This window comes from Erpetoichthys calabaricus, chromosome 16 (genome assembly GCF_900747795.2).
Source record: "Erpetoichthys calabaricus chromosome 16, fErpCal1.3, whole genome shotgun sequence".
Classification (NCBI taxonomy): domain Eukaryota; kingdom Metazoa; phylum Chordata; class Cladistia; order Polypteriformes; family Polypteridae; genus Erpetoichthys; species Erpetoichthys calabaricus.
The window spans coordinates 79,943,307-79,967,354 of NC_041409.2; the positions used below are offsets into that span (position 1 = coordinate 79,943,307).

General features: G+C 42.0%; 1 protein-coding gene across 4 annotated transcripts in view; it reads left to right on the top strand.

Moving 5' to 3' along the window:
• mdga2a (MAM domain containing glycosylphosphatidylinositol anchor 2a) overlaps positions 1-24,048 on the top strand; it is a 379,952-nt gene that overhangs the window by 244,108 nt on the left and 111,796 nt on the right. For all 4 annotated transcript variants that reach the window (XM_028821620.2, XM_028821618.2, XM_028821621.2 and 1 more), the window contains exons 7-8: positions 3,850-4,179; positions 9,778-10,071. In XM_028821620.2, coding sequence (XP_028677453.1) covers positions 3,850-4,179; positions 9,778-10,071 — 624 coding nt within the window. The remainder of the gene's footprint in view (positions 1-3,849; positions 4,180-9,777; positions 10,072-24,048) is intronic.

Genomic DNA, 24,048 nt, shown 5'->3' on the forward strand with positions numbered 1-24,048 from the left:
TTGCACACCTAGATTTGGGCAGTTGATCCCATTCTTCCTGACAGATCCTCTCAGGCTCTATTAGACTGGATGGGAAGTGTCTATGAACTCCCATCTTTAGGTCTCTCCACAGATGTTCTATGTCAGTCTGGACTTTGGCTGGGCCACTGACGGTCAGTGACAGACTTGTCCTGAAGCCCCTCCAGTATGCTTCAGTCCGTTGTCATGCTGGAAGGTGAGGCATCACCCCAGTTTGAGGTCTTCTGCACTCAGGAGCAGGTTCATTCTTCAGTCTCTCAGCCCCTGCCACTAAGAAACAGCACCGCAGCGTAATGCTGCCACCACCATGCTTCATCATAGGGATGGTATCAGGCAGGTGATGAGCAGTGCCTGCCTGGTCTTCTCCAGACATGGTACTTAGAGTTCTACCCAATGAGTTCAATTTTTGTCTCATCAGACCAGAGAGTCTTTTCCCTCATGCTCTTAGTGTCTTTTAGACTGTCATGTGCCTTTTACTCAAGATTGGCTTCTGCCTAGTCACTCTACCACAAATCTAATTGATGAAGTGCCACTGAGATGGTCGTCCTTCTGACAGCTTCTGCCATCTCAGCAGAGGATTTCTGATGTTCTGTGAGAGTGACCATTTGGGTCTTGATCACCTCCCTCACCAAGGCTCTTCTCACCCAGTTACCAAGGTTGGCCCTGATCTGTGCCTCACCACAATTTAAACACAGAGGACTACAGAGAGTTCCTTGGTCTTCATGGCTTGCTGTTTGTCCTGACACGCGGTGTGTCGCTACCCGATCTGCGTGCCCATCTGATTCGCGCGCGCACGTGTATTGGTCTGTGAGGTGTAACATTAATTACTGCCCAGACTACAACATATGATTGCTACTATTTACTACAACGATTGATTTTGGGGACGTTCGTAACTAAAAAAAAATTACTAAAAGACGGATCACACCTTGCTACACATGCACGTGTATGTATGTGAGTTTGTATCAATTTGTGCACGATGTCTGATTTTGGCCCAGCCCCATCCTGCTAGATTTCACCCATGAAAGCCAAGCGTAGTGAAGTCGTCATAGACGATGTCCCAGTCAGGAGACGTTCTCCAGCTTACCATCTATTTTCAAAAGCCATCCTTTCCATGCTTAGGACCAGTACAGGATTTACGTATAAGCTACACAAGCTATAGCTTAGGGCCCCCGCCTTCTTGGGGGCCCCCAAAACAAATTGTCCGAGTGAGCAATTGTCATATATACTTAAATATACTACAACATTATTTGTCCCGATCAGGCCCGGCCTTAGGCATAGGTGAAGTAGGCGACCGCCTAGGGCCCCGGCGTCCGGGGGGCCCCGGATCGACTCCTTGGTCTAATTTTCACGCATTTCACAGAGCTTCCAGGGGCTCCCTGAGGGGGGCCCCTGGACCCCCCTTTTGCCTAGGGCCCCATAATACCTAAGACCGGGCCTGCTTAGGACACAACATTGGTTTGATTGCACAGTCCCCAACCTGGCAAAATCAAATGTGAGGCTGTGTTCAGTCCTGTAAGCCCCCCAACACTCCAATCAAATGATGTGTGATATCACTTTCCAGTGTTTGTGTTTCTGTCAGTTCAGAAATTACAACCTGGCAGTTTCTTTTATTGAATGAAGCAGGAATTTAAATGCAGACCAATGTTTTTTTGCTTTTTGGTGTTATGTTCTTGTAAAATGTTTTGGGTTATTTATGACATAATTCACTAATAAGCACACAACACTTAAACAGCTGCCCTTTAGCAGGCAGTGCCACTTGCCCTGGCGACTGCTATGCCTGCCGTTAATTGTCAGTATTCAGATATAATTAAAAAAGCAAGCTCTACTAAAAAAGAAAATGACACTTAAACATTCTGTTCATATCATATTTTTTAATTTGTATAAATGCAAATCTAACACTGAATGCAGATAAAACAAATAAAGAGACAGCTAATTAAATAATGAGGTGAATTAAAGGTAAAAAGGACCTGCAGCCACAGGGCAACCTCCGGGCTGAACTTACAAACCACTGATTTAGAAGATGTCTGATCTTGAGTTTGGGAAGCTGGAGGAAACCATGATGACCAGAGAAAACCCCCTGGAGATGGAGAGAACGAGAAAATTCCACACAGACGGTGACCCCGCTGGGACCTGACTGTGGGTCTCTAGAGTTATGAGGCAGTGGCTGTGTGTGCTGTGTGTATACCAGCTGTGCTACCCCTCCAAGGTTTCTCAATTTCCCCAGCGCCATCAATACCATCCAGCCATCCCTGGTAAGGGGTAAACTCAGAGATAATAATAATAATAATTCATTCAATTTATATAGCGCTTTTCTCAGTACTCAAAGCGCTATCCACACAGGGAGGAACCGGGAAGCGAACCCACAATCTTCCACAGTCTCCTTACTGCAAAGGCAGCAGCAGGTGGATGGGCCTCTGGTGTGACTGTCATTGAACCTTCATGTTATACTCCTTAAGCCCACAAGGCATCCTGACTGCCACTAGACATCTATATACTTGTGTTTGAAAAGGCGCTGTATGGATTGGATAATGAGCTTCACATTTGCATCTTGGAATTTTACATCATAATGGCTGCCCAGGTCCAGTCATTTGACAGACCATCCGACAACTGCAATTTCTCATCCAAAGAACACTGGGCATGGTCATGTGACTGTCCTACATCACTCTAATACTGAGCATGGTCATGTGACTGTCCTACATCACTCTAATACTGAGCACAGTCATGTGACTGTCCTGCATCACTTGTAATACTGAGCACGGTCATGTGACTGTCCTACATCACTCTAATACTGAGCACGGTCATGTGACTGTCCTACATCACTTGTAGTACTGAGCACAGTCATGTGACTGTCCTACATCACTTGTAATACTGAGCATGGTCATGTGACTGTCCTGCATCACTTGTAATACTGAGCACGGTCATGTGACTGTCCTACATCACTCTAATACTGAGCACGGTCATGTGACTGTCCTACATCACTTGTAGTACTGAGCACAGTCATGTGACTGTCCTACATCACTTGTAATACTGAGCACAGTCATGTGACTGTCCTACATCACTCTAATACTGAGCACAGTCATGTGACTGTCATACATCACTTGTATCGCTCACACCTGACGCTTTGCACCTTCCTGGATCACCATCAGGGGTTTTCCTACTGGGATTGTTAAGAGTCACAATGTCACACAGTTCTGCTTATTAAGCAACAGCAGATTTGACGTCTGAATGGTGGTGCAAAGTTCAGAACTGCTGTCTCTAGGCCAGCCTGTGGGGTTACTTTGTGAAATCCATTTACAGCTCAGTCATAGAATTCCAGTTCAAACAGGACCTGGTCAGCCAGGTTGACACACACCTGCCGTCACGCACACACACGCACGCACACACACACCCACGCACACCCACGCACACGTATTTACACAGCTCTGCAATAGGAAATGGGTGCCCCCCCCCCACCCCTTAGCCTTTCTACCTATTGACTTGAGGTTGATGTTTAATGGTGATAAGCAAAACAAAATGGAGGGAGGAATGGTGGGAAATGAGCTTTGGAATCTCAAAGTAAGGGTGGGACAATAAAATGCAGTAATGTGCGTGAACAAAAGAGGGGCTCTGCTCTACATCTGTGTCAATATACAGTACATTTGCGAGTTGAATTGGTCCTTGAGTCACCCCAAATGTGGTAATGGGCTTATCATGGTTCAAGTAGTCCATGTTTCCATACTGGCCCCTTGAGTGACCACAGCAGCATGAAACAATATGGAAAGGGGGCTGGAGGGTGGTGTTCAGTGGCTACTTGTGCCCCACAACCTCAACTTTTTATTTTTCCCCTCACAGCTCTGAAAAAGGGACGCTTCTGGATCACTCCGGACCCCTACCACAATGATGACAACATCCAGATTGGCCGCGAGGTGAAGATTTCCTGCCAAGTGGAAGCCACTCCACCGGAGGAGCTGGCCTTCAGCTGGCTGAAGAATGGCCGTCCGCTACGCAGCTCAGAAAGGATGGTCATTACTCAGACTGACCCAGATGTATCCCCTGGTACTACCAACCTGGACATAATTGACCTGAAGTTCACTGACTTTGGCACCTATACATGCATGGCATCGCTGAAGGGCGGAGGAATCCCGGACATCAGCATCGATGTGAATATCTCCTCCACCACTGGTGAGTGCATCCACAAGCTTCTCGGTGTGTGTGTCCTACTGGGGAGGTACCAGTCAGAGGGTCCCATTAGCTAGTCACACAAGTTCTAGTTGTCCTCTCAGTGTTTCTTCTGGAGCTTGATGGAGGTCTTCAGACACACGTTTCCTCATGAGCTCTTGCAGCTGAATTGATCACCAGATTCCTCACTTTAGAAAGATTCTAGTCATGTCTTACTTGTATCACTCACACCTCACAGAGTGAGCTCTTCAAGGCTTGCAGTGGGATATCTGGGGACCCCTTCCTCTACCATCCCCTTCATTTCTTTGTTTGTTAGTGTGAAATGGCCACTTCACACTCTCCTCCCTCAGGTTTGAATTCATACGGTGAGGACAAACTGACAGACTACCTGACGGAACTCACTTGCCTGTATTCCTCCACGCTGGGTGGGCCGCTTACTGTGCCGAATAATCAAAGGTGAATCAAGCCGACAGAAAGACATCAAGTGCCGACATAAATAAATAATCTCTGACAGAAATGTTGCTTTTCAGTGTTTTCACATTTCATCTCGGTTCCTGTAAATCAAAGCAGTGCAGCCGCATCATGTTTAGAGGCCAGTTGCCATGGAAACCCGGGGGCCGCCACATGTCGCGCTGCAGTGCAACTCTGCAAATTGTCTGCATCCTGTGAACTGGGCTGCCTCTTATGCAAAATTAAAAAGAAAATGGGCACCTTGACAGCCATGTGTGTGTGTGTGTGTGTGTGTGTGTGTGTGTGTGTGTGTGTGCGTGTGCGTGTGTGTGTGTGTGTGTGAGAGACCCATGTTGGATATGTCAAGGAGTAAAGACGCTCAGGAAACTACACACGTAACCAGGTGTCTCTAGACCAGCTTACCTGGATGTTGATAATCTCCATCTGTCTCATTGACCACCTCACTTTTTGCTTATTTGAGGTAAGGTTGACCCCAAAGCATCACTCCTACTTCCTACATAATAATGTATGGTGTTACCCTCTACTGTGTGACTGGAACTTAATTTATAGCACAACTTCTACCCTCTAGAGGTGGTCAGACCTTTAGACCAATATGGGTGACATCTAATGCTAACCATATTGTCCTGTTATCCCCTGTAAAGAAAACCTGAGAAGGGCACCCATCTGGTCTACATTAAGAACGTGGAGCTTGTGTCTGTCGGGCAACACCTCTGGGGTTACCAAGAAGAAAAGTGGCAGCAGTGAGGGCACAAGTAGGCACCATCAGGTGAACTGAATAAATGAAGAATACAGCAGGATGAAAGGTCCACTGGGTGTGATAGGCAGACATGCAGTAAGTGTTTATGGACTTGTACCCTCAAGGGGTGAAAGAGAAAAGGATATGATAACCCTAAGTCTGAAGAGGAGGTTGTCTTAATGCTTTAGCTTTCTCACATCCGTAGGTGGCATAGGCCAGATTGGAGCTGGGAACCTGACGGCTAGAACTTACGTGCAGAGAAAAGAGGGCTTTTCAGGCTTTAATGAAGAAATCCCACTAGTAATTGGTCCATCCATCCATCACTCAATTAATTAGTACACATTCTGCAGCACCTTCCATCATTCATTTCACAGTGAATCACTCTGTCCATCCGTCCTTCCATACATCCTTCAGTCACTCAATGCATACCTCCTTTACCATTCATGAATCAACCCATCCGCCCCACAGTCAATCAATGCATTCATCCATTAATTCCATCAATCCATCTATACATCCATCATTTCACCATGAATCAGTCCATCCATCAATCGATCTATCTCCCCATGTGTCCATCCATCACCCCACCTTTCACTCAGGACACGCATCCATTCATCTATTCATCCATCAACCCAATGTAAATCAATACATTTGATCCATCCATTGATCCATCTACCCTTCTAGACAATGAATCAATCCATCAATCCGTCATTCGTTTACTCAATGCATGCATCCATTCGCTCACCCATTCATTAAGCAATCCACCCATCACATAGTCAATGAATGCATTCATCCATAAATCCATCCATCTATCCGTCTACACATTCATCATTTCACAATGGATCAATCCATCAGTCTACCCATCCATCAGTCTCTCAGTTCATGTATCCATTCACTCATTCGTTAAGCAATCCACCCATCACATAGTCAAAGAATGCATTCATCCATAAACCCATCCATCTATCCATCTACACATTCATCATTTCACAATGGATCAATCCATCAGTCTACCCATCCATCAGTCTCTCAGTTCATGTATCCATTCACTCATTCATTAAGCAATCCACCCATCACATAGTCAATGAATGCATTCATCCATAAATCCATCCATCTATCCATCTACACATTCATCATTTCACAATGGGTCAGTCCATCAGTCTACCCATCCATCAGTCTCTCGGTTCATGTATCTATTCACTCATTTATTGATCAATCCACCACCCCCACACACAGTCATCCTGTGCATTCATCCATTAATCCATCCATCTATCCGTCTACACATTCATTATTTCACAATAAATCAATCCATCAGTCAGTCCACCCATCCATCACTCCATCACTCCCTCAGTTTTATGTATCCATTTACCCATTCATTAATCAATCCATCCACCACAAAGTCAATCAATGCATTCAGCCGTAAATCCATCCATCTATCGAGGCATCCATCATTTCATAATGAATCAATCCATCAGTCTATCTACTCATCATTCCATTAGTCGCTCAGTGCATGCACACATTAACCCTTTCATTAATCAATCCATTCACCACACATTCAATCCAAGGATTCACCCATCCGTCAGTCAATCGGCCAGTGAATGAATCCATTCTCTTATCCTTCCATTGACCCATCACTCAAGTAACTTAATAAAGCCATCCATTCTTTTGTATTTCTGTCGATCAATGCATTCTTCCATCACTCTATCACTTATTCAATCCATCAATCGATGTATCTCTTCATTCATCCATTACTCAATGAATTCAACACTCGATCAATCCATCCATCCATCTGTGCTCCTTCCATCTATTCATCCCTGTCTATCCATTGCTTAGTCATTCAGTCCAACAGCCCATACTTCAGCCCCATTCACGACCAGTCAAATATGTCACATGAGTTTGCAGATGCAAAAAAGCTTTAAAAAACAGATGGCATCAACTGCAGTCGTGTTTTTTAGAAGGTGCTTTTAAAAGCAAAAAAGAATATAAGACAAGGTGAGTGACAAGATCATTCCACCCAAAGATAGTCCATACGTATGTCCATTTTCAGAATCCCTTACTTTTCTTTAAGCCTATCCTGGACTGGAAGTTGATTCATTCACCCACCCAACTATCCATTTTTGGACCTTGTTGTGTCCACTACAGGACAACAACTGACACCAGCCTCTAGATGGGTGCCATCTTGTCCCAGGATATACTTAGTTGACTAGTAAATGTAAGCCTACTGTGCTCAGACATGGGAGGAAACCCACCCAGGCATGATTTAGAATGTGCAGACTCCTCATAGATGGTTGCGAATTGAACCCTGGTCCCAGGAGCCATGACCTTGAAAACAATATTGATACTTTGGGATGAGCCTCTAAATGCCTTGGCATCAAATTTGGTGACAAGGCAGTGGACAGCCGGTGTCCTTGTGCCAGAGTGTGTGCCAGCAAGCTGGTGTTCTTCTGCTCAGCGTCTTCTGCTGAGTGTGTGTGTGCAGGAGTAGTAAGCTCATCTGAGTGTGTATGCACACGTCCCCATTCCTTTCTGAGTGCCATGAGATTTCCTCATACTCCTGAAGTGCCCGCACTAAGTAAGTCACCATGATCTGAATAATTTATAAGGAAATAATTGTCAAACCCCCATGTGGACATCTGCTCATTTATCTGAATTGAGTTATGAGTCACAAACATCTGTCTTAAATTTTCTCTTATGAGGAGGGTGCCAAGGTGGGATAGCTGACCTCTCCCTGGTGGGACACTACTTCCAGGCCACCTCATCCATCGTCAATTTTATTTTTGTATGTTACTTGTGTAAGGGGTGTGGCTATTGTCTGAGAAGGTGGGGCAAGCTGACATCATCATTCCTAATATGGACTGATGGGATCATTTAAAATGGGGGCACAGCAGATGTGCACATGTGGAAAATAAGGTCATAACTTTCTAGTCAACACCCTAGAAAGCCTACTTTCCAGACTGGCTTTCATTACTGTTTGCCCTGAGTGAACCAGCAATGGATGGCAGTGTGTCTGTTTGTGCCATAGTGTGACTGTGATCATAGTGGAATCCCCACAGTGGACATGCGGACTTGCCAGTAATTTGGAAATGGTAATCATGAGCAGAACAGGCACGTGACGCCATCTTGAAGATGTATGCAAAGGCAATTTTTTTTTTCCCCCGTAGAATAGCAACTTGCTAGGACAAAATAACTGGCCTGGCACACTGTTCAGGATTAGCTGATGGTAATTCCATGCCAAATCATCCAACTTTTGGACCTCATCATCACAAATTTGAATGAACCTTAATTAATGCCATTACTTACACCAGTGCTTGCCATACTATCTCATGTCAATATGGCTGTTATGAAAAAGGTCCATTAGTGATATGAAACCTTGTGGTGCCACCTATAAGTAAGGATAGGTCAGCAATGACTCAAAAACCAAAGACCAAATGACATTATAAGATGTCTTTAGTAAAAACAGTGGCCAATTTTAAAATATAGTTTTTTTCGTGATTTGATTTTTATTATTATAATCACTCATAACATGATAGTTTTTCATTTTGGGGATAACCTAGTATTTACACAAATATAGAGCTGGAAAAGAGCTTTAAAACTTAGATTTAGGGAGTGTAAAATAGACCTTGAAACCAAGAGAGGTTTGGGACAGTCACCCATATACTTGTATAAGGCTGCAAGAATTGAGATTTGGCAACACAGAAGTGTACAGGTTGAGTCCAAAACAGAACTGAATACGAGTGGAGGTTGTCTTGCTTTTAAAGCGGGTCGGCAGAAGTGATGTCATCTAGGGGCCGGAGCCGGAAGTCATGTTCATGATGGCCGAACTGGAAGTGATGTCATCAGGCCGGAATCGCAGATGATGTTGTTAGAATCAGGCAGAATTTCCCATGTCTGATCTGCAGAGGTAAAAGGGAAAGGTTTACTGCAACCTGCCACCTCCTGGCCTGGTGTGGAATTACCTTCTTTTAGTCCTTCTATCTGCCTCCCATGCGCACACGTGTGTACATAGGAGATATAGCCAGTCAAAGTCATAACCAGCTTCCCCCCAATAAGTCTTCCATAATATTGATCCAAGACACATGCAAATTCAGTTCCATGGGTTACTCCTACTGTATGACCAAATCAGCATGCCAAGTTGCGTTAAAATCTGTGACGATGAGGTCCAAAAGTGTGGTGATTTGACATGGAATTACCCTTGTGCCCAGTGCGGCTGGGACAGGCTCCAGCTCCATAAAAACCATATAAGTGTAGTAAATGGGTTTAAAAATGAATGGATGAAAAGATGAGAAGGGCAGAGTTTCAATTGTCCAATTGTCCCCATCATTCCCAGCATGCTCAGCATTTTCAACTTGCTATATAAACTCATCTCTTGCTCTTCTTCTTGTTCTTCTTCTTCTTCTCAGTGCCGCCCAACCTGACAATCCCCAGAGGAAAGTCCCCGTTGGTGACTCGGGAAGGTGACACAGTGGAGCTGCAATGCCTGGTGTCAGGGAAACCCAAGCCCATCATCCTTTGGTCCCGGGCTGACAAAGAGGTGCCCATGCCCGATGGCTCCATGCAGATGGAGAGTTACGATGGCATCCTGCGCATTGTCAACGTCTCCCGTGAAATGACTGGATCCTACCGCTGCCAAACCAGCCAGTACAACGGCTTTAATGTGAAACCGCGGGAAGCAATTGTGGAGCTCATAGTGCAGTGTAAGTGACACCTCTACACTTTATAGCGCCTTTATGAGCACATGTAACTTAGCAACCGTGAAATGATGTCTGCTGGATACTCAGAATTCAGGATTCTTTGTGTTTTATCAAAAAATTGAAAGTGGCACTGGAAGAGTGAGTCCATGTTGAGCCTGGCCACTTTCTCTGTTCAGTCTCCATGTGTCCAGGGTTTTTTTTTTTCTCAGGGAAATCCCTTTTCTCCTTCCTAATCCCAAACATATTTATGGTGTGCTAACTGGCAGCTCCAAACGGGCCTGGTTTGATTGTTAGTGAATGTGTTCTGTGAGGGGCTGGCAGTCCATCCAGGGATGAGCTGACATGGTTCATCAGGGCTCCACTACCCACTATGCTGAATTTGACAAAGCGGACATGGTGGCACAGTGGATAGTGACACTGCCTCCGGGTTTTGAATCCCAGTTCCTGAGAAAAGCTGGAATGCTTTCCGTGTACATGTGTAAGTTTTTCTCTTGGTTTTCCTTCAGATGGACAGTTGGTCACAGAACAAACCACAATGACCCTCGGCTACCATCACACACACATAGATAGATAGATAGATAGATAGATAGATAGATAGATAGATAGATAGATAGATAGATAGATAGATAGATAGATAGATAGATAGATAGATAGATAGATAGATAGATAGATAGATAGATAGATAGATAATGTAAAAGGCACTATATAATAGATAGATAGATAGATAGATAGATAGATAGATAGATAGATAGATAGATAGATAGATAGATAGATAGATAGATAGATAGATAGATAGATAGATAGATAGATAGATAGATAGATAGATAGATAGATAGATAGATAGATAGATAGATAGATAGATAGATACTTTATTAATCCCAAGGGGAAATTCACATACTCCAGCAGAAGCATACTGATAAAGAACAATATTACATTAAAGAGTGATAACAATGCCGATAACAATGCAGGTATACAGACAGACAATAACTTTGTATAATTTTAACATATACCCCCCGGTTTTGTGTGCATTATAAATTATCACTGTGTGGGTATTTCCTAAAATGGACTGCCACCCTGTTTAGAGTTTCTTCTTGCCAGTGTTACTGTGACAGGCTGTTGTCCCTGTGATCCTGATTTGATTTAAGCAGGTTTACATCATTGGTTCGCTAAATGGATGGTAGAAACACAAAGTAAACAGAGGGACTATGCCCATCATTTTGCCCCATCCTCACATGAATTGCAGCTGGCATGCCCCTCGTGCCCTTACACTATCAGGCACAGCAGTCACCCTAATTTTAACAAAGTGGCAGGTCTGGGGGACAGCCAGTCACACGACATAGCGCAATGACCTTCAGCTAATGCCGCACACAGACAATGTGCCATACTTTGTCTGACACGTTACATTGATGACTTCAAAAGCTTCACTAAAATATGGCTAAGATTCCAGATTGTTGAAACAGATACACTTTGCAGCTTCCTCCTTGTCTCACTTTGATTCTTTTTTTTTTTATCTGAGGAACGTACAGGTTGCTCTAGAAAAGCAGAATCATATTCATTAGCATTCATGAAGCCATTAAATAGCTTTTAATGCAATTAACTACCATGGAGACGTCGTTGCGCCCGCTCCTTTGCCACTCATCTCACAAAGCTTTCATCTTTTCTTTTTAACTTAGCTTACATTGCACCCGTAATCAACATCTTGTCTTTTCAAAAGATTATCCAATTGCTCGTTGAGCCTCTGCTGCCCCTTCAGCTTGTTGCTGGGTATTCATGCTGGCGCACACCAGGCTTGGCTCTGAGTGCCCACCCAAAGTGTTTCTCTATGATCTTAGTGCCTGCTGGCATTCTTTGCTCCCCCAGGGTCTTTGTAAGTGTTGTAGATGTACCTTACCTTGTACCTAGTGTCTCTCCTAAGGTGCATGCCCAGAATCACCCTTGCCACTTGTCTGTCTTCCGAAATGCAATGCTGGCAGTGCAGGCTCCTTGTTGACTCCACGCATCCCAGACATTGCGCCTGTGTTCCACTGACATCCTAGGCTTTCTTACAGACTCCTCCTAGGTCCTGCCTTGGCACCCAAGGTCCCCCAAGTTGCTATCCCAAAACCGCATTCATTTCGTGTATTGTATCCAGACATTTAAATCTCAGGCAGGGTTCTTCTCCATTTCTATCTTTCCCTTTGATCTCAAAATCACATCCCTTGTTTATGTGATACCCAGGCACCCAGACCTCAGCTGGCGTTTCCTACCTCTCTGCCTCCCCATCTGTTGCCTCCTAGGCCCAGACGCAACACTTGGACTCCCTCATCCAAAATGATTCCTTCTGTGCTTTGTTGGTTCCTTGTAGTTGCCTAGACTCACCCAGTCTATAGGCCAACTCCGATCCTGGACAGCCACAGCGGCTACAGGTTTTCATTCTAAACATTTTCTTAATTAGTGACTAGTTTTTGCTACTGATAAACTTTATTTGATTAATTTGCCATTTAAGACTCAGACCCTTGAAATCAGGGCTGAGCAGTGGCTTTGGGCTTTTGTTCCAACCCGGTTGCTTCATGGGAAATCATTCATTGCTGATGAAGCACTTATTGCTCAAGTGACGTTTTTCTGTTTCATATTAGTTGTGTCACTTGTTAAGATTTTGAATCCCTAATTTCTTATTTTAATCTTAAACAGCTGTATTCATTGTTTTAACTGCTCTATATCTATCTATCTATCTATCTATCTATCTATCTATCTATCTATCTATCTATCTATCTATCTATCTATCTATCTATCTATCTATCTATCTATCTATCTGTTATATAGTGCTTTTACATCTATCTATCTATCTATCTATCTATCTATCTATCTATCTATCTATCTATCTATCTATCTATCTATCTATCTATCTATTATATAGTGCCTTTTACATTTTTTATCTATCTATCTATCTATCTATCTATGTATCTATCTATCTATCTATCTATCTATCTATCTATCTATCTATCTATCTATCTATCTATCTATCTATCTATTATATAGTGCCTTTTACATTTTTCATCTATCTATCTATCTATCTATCTATCTATCTATCTATCTATCTATCTATCTATCTATCTATCTATTATATAGTGCCTTTTACATTTTTTGTCTATCTATCTATCTATCTATCTATCTATCTATCTATCTATCTATCTATCTATCTATCTATCTATCTATCTATCTATCTATCTATCTATCTATCTATCTATCTATCTATCTATCTATTATATAGTGCCTTTTACATTTTTTAATCTATCTATCTATCTATCTATCTATCTATCTATCTATCTATCTATCTATCTATCTATCTATCTATCTATCTATCTATCTATTATATAGTGCCTTTTACATTTTTTATCTATCTATCTATCTATCTATCTATCTATCTATCTATCTATCTATCTATCTATCTATCTATCTATCTATCTATCTATCTATCTATCTATCTATTATATAGTGCCTTTTACATTATCTATCTATCTATCTATCTATCTATCTATCTATCTATCTATCTATCTATCTATCTATCTATCTATCTATCTATCCAAAATGTTTGTCTGTCTGTCTGCCTGTATGTCTGCCAGTATGTCTGTCTGCTTTTCACAAGAGAACTACTTAACGGATTTAGATCAGGTTTTTTTCTATAATTTGCTTGAACATTCCAGTTGATTTTGCGACTTCTCTTATCACGTTAAGCATTATAGTTCACTTGTGGTACCAATTTATTTGTGCGTGAATCCAAGAGAGAGGCTGCGGGCCGAGAATGATAAACGCTTAGAATAAGCTACCAAGTAGTGTTGTAGACAGTAAGACTTTAGGGGCTTTCAAAACTTGACTTGATGTTTTTTTGGAAGAAATAAGTGGATGGGATTGGTGAGCTTGTTGGGCTGAATGGCCTGTTCTCGTCCTGATTGTTTTAATGTTCTAATGTAACACTTTGTATTGTAAATTTTCATGCCCTCCTCATTCACGCGCCAGCCTCCATTCAAGTCGCTCTACCTCTCGCCACGTGTTGGAGCGTACTTTGCCCACACTTTGCTTGCGATACCTGTTTGTTCAACAGACATTATCATCTAGAGATTGCTAAGGAGTAACGTTTGACGTTTTTGAGAGAGAGATTAGAGCTACGTGTGTTTTAGACGGTTGCAACTCAGAGGTATCACGGCCACATGCTTTTCTCTCCACGCGGGGAATGCTGTCTCGTAAGAGCTGAACAAGATCAGATACAGTGCCAACGTTTGATGTTGGAGTTTACCTACCTTCTGCTTGGCCAGAATTACATTTTTTGTTTTTTTATTGATTTTTTTAAAGCTGTTTCACTACTACGTGGGCAGCTAGTTAGCAATAAGATGCGAATGACAAAGGAACCAGCAGTTCTCCATCTAAGTTGTCTTCATTTCCACCCATGTGCATCTATCATTCACTGTTTGGTTTAATGAAGTACTCAGAAGGAAACCAAAGAGAAAGTGAAGAGCTGAAAATTACTCATTTGTTTTAGGCTTCGGATCACTTGGATGATACATGTATCACGAGAAAGGAAAAAAAATCTATGATTTAAGAATGAAATGACATGGTAAAGTTAAAGCATGAACAAGCTATGAAATTAAATAAGATCTGTTATTGGTGACAATTGGGTTCTAATTAAGCAACTGGGTTGGAACAAAAACCTGCAGCCACTGTGGCTCTCTGGGGTCAGAGTTGGCCACCCCCGGTCTAGATACCCAAGGCTTTCATTCTTTGTTATTATTTCTTTTTTAGATAAGAAAAAACAACAATCAGCAATCACAGAATGAATGAAATTGGCAGTAGTCAACAAGCCCTACCCCCAAGGTGCCCAACCCTCAACCCACCCTCCTCAAATTGCCCTGTAAAATGGGGTCCCTATCAATATTCCATGGTATTTACTGTTGACAACCGTTTGTTTAAATTCCCCTTTGAATTTCGAGCTGTGTGAAGCACTACTACACAAGAGATGGAGTTGTTAAAGTATACAGTGTCAAGAAGTACCAACATGCAAGTGGAAAACAGGGAGTGGAGTCCCGCATGGAGCCGTAGGTGCATTACCAAAGGGTGTAGAGCGTGGTACCTAGCAAAAAATGTGTGCAATTGTGCACTCGTGCAGCTTAGTGGGACCACTGGTCCCTGTTGAAAAGTCACTGACACTTGTGTGAACCCAAGAGAGAAGAGAAAATTTAGGAATTGGGAAAATTAGTAGCACGATGTGGACCCCCAGCCAACCAGCTCCCCATCAAACCCACATCAGCTTGTTACTGCTAGAAGCCACTTCGGCATTATAGGCTCTCCAGGGGTGCTCATTGAGCACCTCTGGTCCCCAGGACTGCAATCCTAAAATCACAAAGATCAAAAGGCTCTGCATAGCTGTAACCCTGGTACTCCCCAGAACCCCAAGGTACTTCTTTGGCATTCTTAACTCCACTATCTGTATTTCAAAGTTCTCTTCGCGTATAACAGACTTTCTTCAGGTGCTCCGTATGCAGCTCAGGTCCTCCTATCTTCTATTTTTAACCACTCATCTCCTCTTATTTGCTACCCAGACATCCTATGGCCAATCTGGGTGAGTCTTCATTATTTTGTTCCTTAGCCTTACACCAGAGAGTTTCACTCCCAGGCATCTAATTAGCATGACCGATACTCTAACCCAGATAAAATAACTCTTTAAATTATCACCACTCACCTGATTTTTCTTTTAGATACAGGCCTCACATATAATTGCTTCTGCTCAATGACATGATTAGCACATCCAAAGTTTTCTGACAAGTCACACGGTGAGCCCACACACATCTACAGGATGTTACGGACCATTAATGTGACTGGGATCACTAAGAACAGACTGGCTTAACACACTTCCCTAACTGCTGGAGCCCACTCTTGAGACTCGTATAACAAACACATCTAACACGGCTTGGCTTGTTGATTTGATATTTTTGGCACCACCAGATGTTCTAGACGAGCTGATATGAGATTTTCTCAGGTGCCTTACATAAAAACATAAGACGTCTGACAAATGAGAGAAGACCATTGAGTCCATCAAGCATTTTTGTTTAGCTAATAGCTAAGCTGCTCCAATATCTCCTCCACGTTACAAGACTATTATTTCCTTGGCAGGTGTTTTCTCCTCCACTTACATGAACATAATGGCTTGGAGTTCTGATCCATCTTTGCATTAAGTGACTGCTTATGGCTGCCATCAGTTAATTTTTAAGCACAACTGTGGCCGTCACTTGCTAGCACACTAAATGTGTACTGCCTGAGCCCCAAACAGGACTCACCATTTGATACTTGGGAACCCGCAATACCATTTCTTCACAATTTGTTCAGTCCGCCACGTAGCCTAATAAGACACAGTCAGATGTGGTGGTGAATTCTCTGTTCCTCAGCTGTCAATAGTGGCTCTTTCTATCTCTAGCTCTGCCATACACCACCTGCTGGCTGGTGCCAGTCCTCCTCAGTTTATTTAAGGAGGTTATAAAGGTCTTCTTCTCCTAGTTTAGAACATCTGGTCCCCTATCCTAATTAATGGCCGTCAACAATTTGTCGTGAGAACCTGTCTGTCTCTGTCCAGGATGCGGGAACAATTGTGTTGACCACATTAGAGGTGCAGCACAATGGGTCATAAGAGGAGCTTTAGTGACAGTAGAGTTGCCGGTTTACTAGGGTGAGTCATAAAGTAGTGGTTGGAACTGAAAAGAAAGGAGTTGTTCTTCTTTTATAACATTCATCTGTTGCTTTGACTGCATGTGGACTGCACTGCATTTAGAGTTAAAAAATGGAAGGCAGATTAGTAGATACCAAAAACAAACAATGATAGTGAAGAAAATCATTAGTTCACCACTTTGCAGGATCTGCTGCTAATAAACATTAATCCCACCCTTTGGTAAACTTCAAATACCGTAGCTTGTGTTTTTTATTATTATTTCTGAATGGTACATAAATGAGCCCAGTGATTAGAAGTTGAAGTGCTTTCTTACAAAGCCCATGTGTAACTGTGTTATGTACATTAGGATTTCTTGGCATAACAGCCACTTCTACTTGCATAATTTAGGGTTACACAGTATACCAGTATGGAAAAATATATCAAAAAACCCAACTTTTAAAACTGTATGGTACTAACATTTGAGGATTTTCAGCACTGGAAGTAAATGTCACCAACAGCAAACAACTTGCTGTTTAAATTGTGGAAAAACAATGGAGGCAAAGAGGTGCCATTGTTCACAATAAGACTTCAGCAGTTCAGTTCAAGAAGCACTTGTGGAACTGCATGACCAGTGTGCTCATGGTTCAAATGCTTCTTTGGGTTATTATATCTGGTTTTTAAAGGAAACGAGAACACGCATAAAGGGATGCGGCATCCTCAGGCAATCCCCATATATCATGGAGCAAAAACGATAAACACGATTTACTATTTAGCATGAGAAACATCTTCATAGATGCAAGTTTAACATTTAACTGGAGAAAGATTGTGGTGGTGCTGGTTATGAAGGCAATGAGGTGGAAGTGGTGTGTCCAGGAGCCTTAGAAATGGAAGTGATGTTATATGCCATCGATTTGTTGGTCTCCTGATATGCCAACGGAAGGAGAGGAGAAGCGTTATAAGGCAGCACCAACCCATGGCTCAGGGTGGAATCACAAGTCCACGACAAGCCCTGAAGTTGTCTACTAGGTGCACATGTGTGACTCGGTGCACTACTGATGTGTTATTGATCTTCGATAAAATTGTCTCATGACACATGGGCTCAGAATCAGTCAAAGCACAGGATTACATTGTAGGTATTGAATATGTTGGTAGGTATTGTGTGTCTGCAGTCTAGTTAGTCATTTTGCCGAGTGGCATCATGCTAAGCTGATCGAGTGCGTATTTCTGTTTTTTATGCTGCGGTCGAGTTCGTGATTTGGGTGAATTTTTTTCTTCTCCCACCAATTTTGGCAGATTTTTAAGAGATAATAATGATTGCGTTTTTCGGCGTTCAGATTGCTCCTGAAGACTTTGTTCCCCATGGACAAACTGTTAATCAGTGATATTACATTGAACTACCGGAAAGCATCCAGAAAAAATGGCCAGTAAAGTCACACACCCAAAACTGGATTTTGCCCCCAGACAGCACACCTGCCGACACAGCATTCTCAATCAAAGAGTCTGTGGCAAAAATCAATGTGCTTGTTGCTTCACATTTCCCATATTCAACAGATGTCGCTCCCTGGGACTTCTTTTTGCTCCCGGAATTAAAATTGGGACTGAAGGGAAGAAGATTTGCTACCGTGGAAGATATCCAGAGAAAAACGCAGGAGTCTTTAGACATGGTAACATTAAATGAGTACAAGAATGGAAGACGCGCTGGGAAAAGTGCATTGCATTTCAAGCAGGGTATTTTCAACGTGGCTAAAAAGGAATTGCTGTAAGTGTTATAATAAATTTTTTTTTTTAACAATTCTGGGAATTTTTGGATCCCCCTTGGTGTCCTGTGAGTAAAACGCATTCATTTAACTTGCATGTCTAATGCTGATGAAGCAACTTTGCCTGTACTCTGTATGATTCTGAGATACGACTGACATCCTGAAGTGTTGTTTTTGTTGTACCTCATTTCAGACTCGCCATCCGACTCCTCACCTCCCTCAATATTCTAATATTTTAAAACACCGATTTTTTCGGAAGTTTTAAGAACGTCATCCTGATTTATTCATTACAGTTATTAGAGTCATATTTGCTTGAACTCCGTGTCATTTTAGTTTAGGGAACTGTTTTACGATTGTCACCCTGATTTACTCATTAACATCTTGTGCATTCTTAATTCTGGTGGTTCTCCTTCTGTGTAACTCTAAATCAGTTAATTGGTTTATAATTGCCATGCGGATTTCGTTTTAAGTCAGTAAACATTTTTTATTTATGAAGACTTTTGAATGCAAGTCTGAACTCCAGTAAGCTGCATTTTAATTAGTTGCTTTCAGATTGTCACCCTGACTCAGTCATTAAGTCATTCACCATATTCGGTCACATGCTCTCCGACACAGATTTCGTTGATTACATTTCTGAGTGGGCACCCCTTCCAGTTTATCTTCCTGCCTTGTGCCCATAGTCACCTTGTTTTAGTCATTAAGTCAGATTTGTAATGCTAATTCACTGTTCTGTCTGAATGAAATTAGGCAACCAAAATAAGGAGGTCCAGAGGAACAAAAACATGCTGAGGTCTGAATGAAAACATCAGTCCTACCAGAACGACCTAACCCAACACTTTGTCAAAAGTCGTCACCACTAAAGAGTTTTTTTGCTCTCTAAATAGTGCAATAAGGTTTTATACCTGTATTCAAGAACTTGGATACCTGGAATGGTGTGCTGGCATCTTAAATCTGATCATCGAGATGAAGGTGTACATGGATGATCAGATGATCACATGGAGCCAAAGAGTTGCCATCGTTCACAATAACACATCAGCAGTAAGAGCAGTTCATTTTGGTTCAGGTAACACTTGTGGAAAAGCTTGACCACATTGTAGTTCTGTGGCTTCTCTGGCTATTACATACAATGTAAAAGGAATTGACAATACACATGAAGGGTTTGGGTGCCCACAGGCTAACCCTGTATATCATGGAGCAGAAATGATAAACATCATTTAACGTGACGATGATAAGTAAATCCTGCAAAACAGTCACCTTGATTTAGTTGTTATGTCAGATTTGTAATGTTAATTCACTGTTCTGTCTGGATGAAATTAGGCGACCAGAAAAAGGAGGTCCAGGAAGTGAGTGGAACAAAAACAAGCTAAGGTTTGAATGAAAACATCAGACCTAACCCAAAAATTTGTCAAAAGTCATCAATGCTAAAGAGTTTTCTTGGTCAGTAAGAGATGTCAAAAGGTTTTACACCTGTATCCAAGAACTAGTGTACTAGGACTAGTTTACTGGCATCTTAACTGTTATCATCGAGATGAAGGTGCACATGGATGATCAGATGATCACATGGAGCCAAAGAGTTGCCATCATTCACAATAACACATCAGCAGTAAGAGCAGTTCATTTTGGTTCAGGTAATACTTGTGGAAAAGCTTGACCACATTGTAGTTCTGTGGCTTCTCTGGCTATTATATACAATGTAAAAGGAATTGAGAATACACATGAAGGGTTTGGGTGCCCACAGGCTAACCCTGTATATCATGGAGCAGAAATGATAAACATCATTTAACGTGACGATGATAAGTAAATCCTGCAAAACAGTCACCTTGATTTAGTTGTTATGTCAGATTTGTAATGTTAATTCACTGTTCTGTCTGGATGAAATTAGGCGACCAGAAAAAGGAGGTCCAGGAAGTGAGTGGAACAAAAACAAGCTAAGGTTTGAATGAAAACATCAGACCTAACCCAAAAATTTGTCAAAAGTCGTCAATGCTAAAGAGTTTTCTTGGTCAGTAAGTGATGTCAAAAGTTTTTACACCTGTATCCAAGAACTAGTGTACTAGGACTAGTTTACTGGCATCTTAACTGTTATCATTGAGATGATGGTGCATGTTTTGTGATCACATGGAGCCAAGAAGGTGCCATCATTCACATCATTCAGACTCTAGCAGAGGCAAAATTTTGGTTCAGTTCAGTTCAAGTAATATTTGTGGAAAAGCGTGAGCACTGTGCTAATGGTTCAAATGCTTCTCAGGGTATTATATCTGTTTTAAAGGAAATAAGAACATACATGAAGGATTGGGGCATCCTCAGATAAACCCCATATATCATGGAGCAAAAACAATAAACACAATTTAACATGTAGCGTGAGAAACATCTTTATAGACGTGAGTCTAACATTCAAGTGGTGCTGGTTATGAAGGCGATGAGGAAAAAGAGGCAGGTTCAGGAGTCTCAGAAACGGATGTGATGTCCAGTGGTTTCCAGATCAGCAGAGGGAAGGAAATCACAGGAGTGGGTTGTAGGTACTGAATACACTGGTAGATGTTGTGGTGTGTCTATAGTCTGGTTAGTGAGTTCGCAGAGTGATATCATGCTGAGTTGATCGAGTGCGTATTTATGGTATTTATGCTACAGTCGAGCTTGTGATTAGGGTGAATTTTTTTTTTCTATCACTCACTATTGCTGGCGAACGCTGAATATTATGGAGCATGAACAATAAACACCGTTTAATGCGTAGCATGAGAAAACATCTTCACAGACGCGAGTCTATCATTCGACAGGAGAGAGATGGCGGTGGTACTGGCCATGAAGGCAATGAGGAGAAAGGGACGGGTCTAGGAAGTGATGTCCAGTAGCTTCCAGATCTGTAGAGGGAAGAATAATAACATTTCAATCTACATTATGTAATAACTGTTTAATAATCAGTCACTGTCTAACCTGCTTAGTCCTGAACAATATAATTTCAATATACATTAATTTAAAAAAAATGAAAAGTTGAATCATTCCAAAGTAAACAGCATTAGCGTTTTTTCTTTGTTTTTTTTTTGTTTTTTTGCACATCTAGTTTGAATGGTTTTCCATAATGCAAATTTACAGCCACTTATAAATAGTTGATCAGTTGATTGAACTGCCTTGTGGGACATCCTGAGTTGCTGGATATCATGGCTGGCCTGTACACTGGTACTGTGAGTGCTCTGCAGAGTGGTGGCAGAACCTCTCCATTTTTCCCAGTTGATTCTGCAGATCGTCAGCGGTATATTTTTGCTCCCACTTTGTTCAGAGCTTGCATGGACTGGGTGTTGGGCAAGGTCGTGGGGTCCATTGGCTGTGGGGCATCTGTTGGTGCAGAGAGATTCACTGATCTTGACTTTGCTGATGATGTTGTGATATTTGCGGAGTCAATGGTGGTTCTGATCGGTGCTCTGGAAAGACAAAGTAAGGAGTCTGAGTGACTGGGCTTGTGAGTGTCCTGAATCAAAAAACAAGATCCAGACCTCTAATGAAGTCTTAGGCACAGCCATCAGCAGTGTGTTTGTCTGCGGAGAGAATGTTGACATCATCGAGATGTTTACTTACCTCGGCAGCAACAATCATGTCTCTGGTGACTCTTTCTATGAAGTCAATAGATTGGATTTAGTGGATTGAGAGAGCATGGGAGGTCATGTGGTCACTGGAAAGGGGTGTGTGGCGCTCCCAATATCTCTGCAGAAGGACGAAGGTCCAAGTCTTCAGAGTCCTGGTGCTTCCTGTTTTGCTATATGATTGCGAGACATGGACGCTATCCAGTGACCTGAGACGAAGACTGGATTCCTCCAGTACTATGTCTCTTTGGAGAATCTTTGGGTACCGCTGGTTTGACTTTGTGTCGAATGAGTAGTTGCTCACAGAGTCACGAATTAGCTGCATTGTGAAGAAGCATCAGTTATGTCATTACGGACATATGGCACGATTCCCTAAGGGTGAGCCAGCTTGCAGGATCTTCATTGTTGAAGACCCCAGCAGCTGAACCAGGCCAAGGGGACACCCACATAACACCTGGCTGTGGCATATAGATGGTCATTTTCGGGAGGTGTCTGCCCCAGGGGGGTTGCCAACTATTATCCTGAGCTATTTCATCATGTGGAGGGTGCGGCATGGTGCTGTACCAGTGCATGCCCCCCAACCTGACCTGAACTATAAATAGTGAAGGGAGAATCTGTCCACAATTACATTATTACAAAAATGCAAAAGTTGCTTCTTTCGATATCCTGTATTCCAGCCATGTATGTTGTCCTATTTACTGTTGTATCAATAAGCTATTGGAAACTTTAATACCGATCAGATAAATCCATGACCTAGCTGATTTTTGACTTTAAGTGTCAGTGTGGTTGTACATTTCCAGCACACTCAGTAGTAGCATTTGTAGCAAACACATCGTTATAAACTTTGAACACCTAGAGGTAGGATTTTCGCTCGTCATTGTTTTTTTTTAATTTTCAATGTCGCCAACAGACTCCTTCACGATTTCCAGTTCTGTTTGTTTCCTTTTGCTAATAAAACCTAAAGGGGATTTTTTTCCCGATACATCGTTCACATAAAGAAAGACCTACCCCAACTAGTAAATTCCATAAGTTGCTAGTTGATTGCTTCCTGTTAATGTCATTTTTTTGAATATCTGTGATTGGTAATATTTAAAGTTAACCTTATTTTGTAAACCTTGTTAGGCCATCCATAAATGTGCTTCCCATATACCTTTGAGTTAAATTAACTGTTGTAATAGATAGATAGATAGATAGATAGATAGATAGATAGATACTTTATTAATCCCAATGGGAAATTTTAAAGTTAACACTGGTGATTTTGCTGTGTTAATTTATAATCAGCTGATATTTTAATCAAATGAGCTGTGTATTGAAAGGCATGGATGCAGCACAGAGGGAAAAAAATTAAAACAGCTAAGCTACAAAACGGGCTGGACCAATGAGAAAATGGGGAGGGCCTAGGCCTACGCGGGCCTGTATTGGCACCGCCCCTGATTAAAATAGCAATATAAATACAAAACGTTCACAGAAATTAATTCAAATCGCAAGAACCATAACATTCACACTCTGTGTAACTTGGATTAGTGAATTTCTCCAGCAGCATTTTTCTTATTTAGTTATTCCTTTGGTGAACAGTAAGTATTTATCACATTAGTTTACATGCACCTCTGATTGTTGTGAATTGGCCTGGTTCTTTCATTATTCTTCGTTTTATTAATTAAAATTTTACCTTTTTCAAGGCATTTACGAGTTTCTAGGCTTCCAGAATTATTATTCTGTATTTGTTTTATTTTTTTAGGGATCAGTTTAACATTATGAAATGTATTTTCTGATTTTCATATTTACCGTTTGTTTTGATGCCATTTTGTGACTTTGTCGTTGTGACAGTTGTGGTGTGAATATTCAGTACTTGAATGGGAGACCATCTGGGAAAAGCTTGGGTTGCTGCTAGAAGAGGTGTTGGTGAGGTCAGCAGGGGGGCGCTCACCATGTGGTCTCTGAGTGGATCCCAATACCCCAGTGCTGTGAAGGG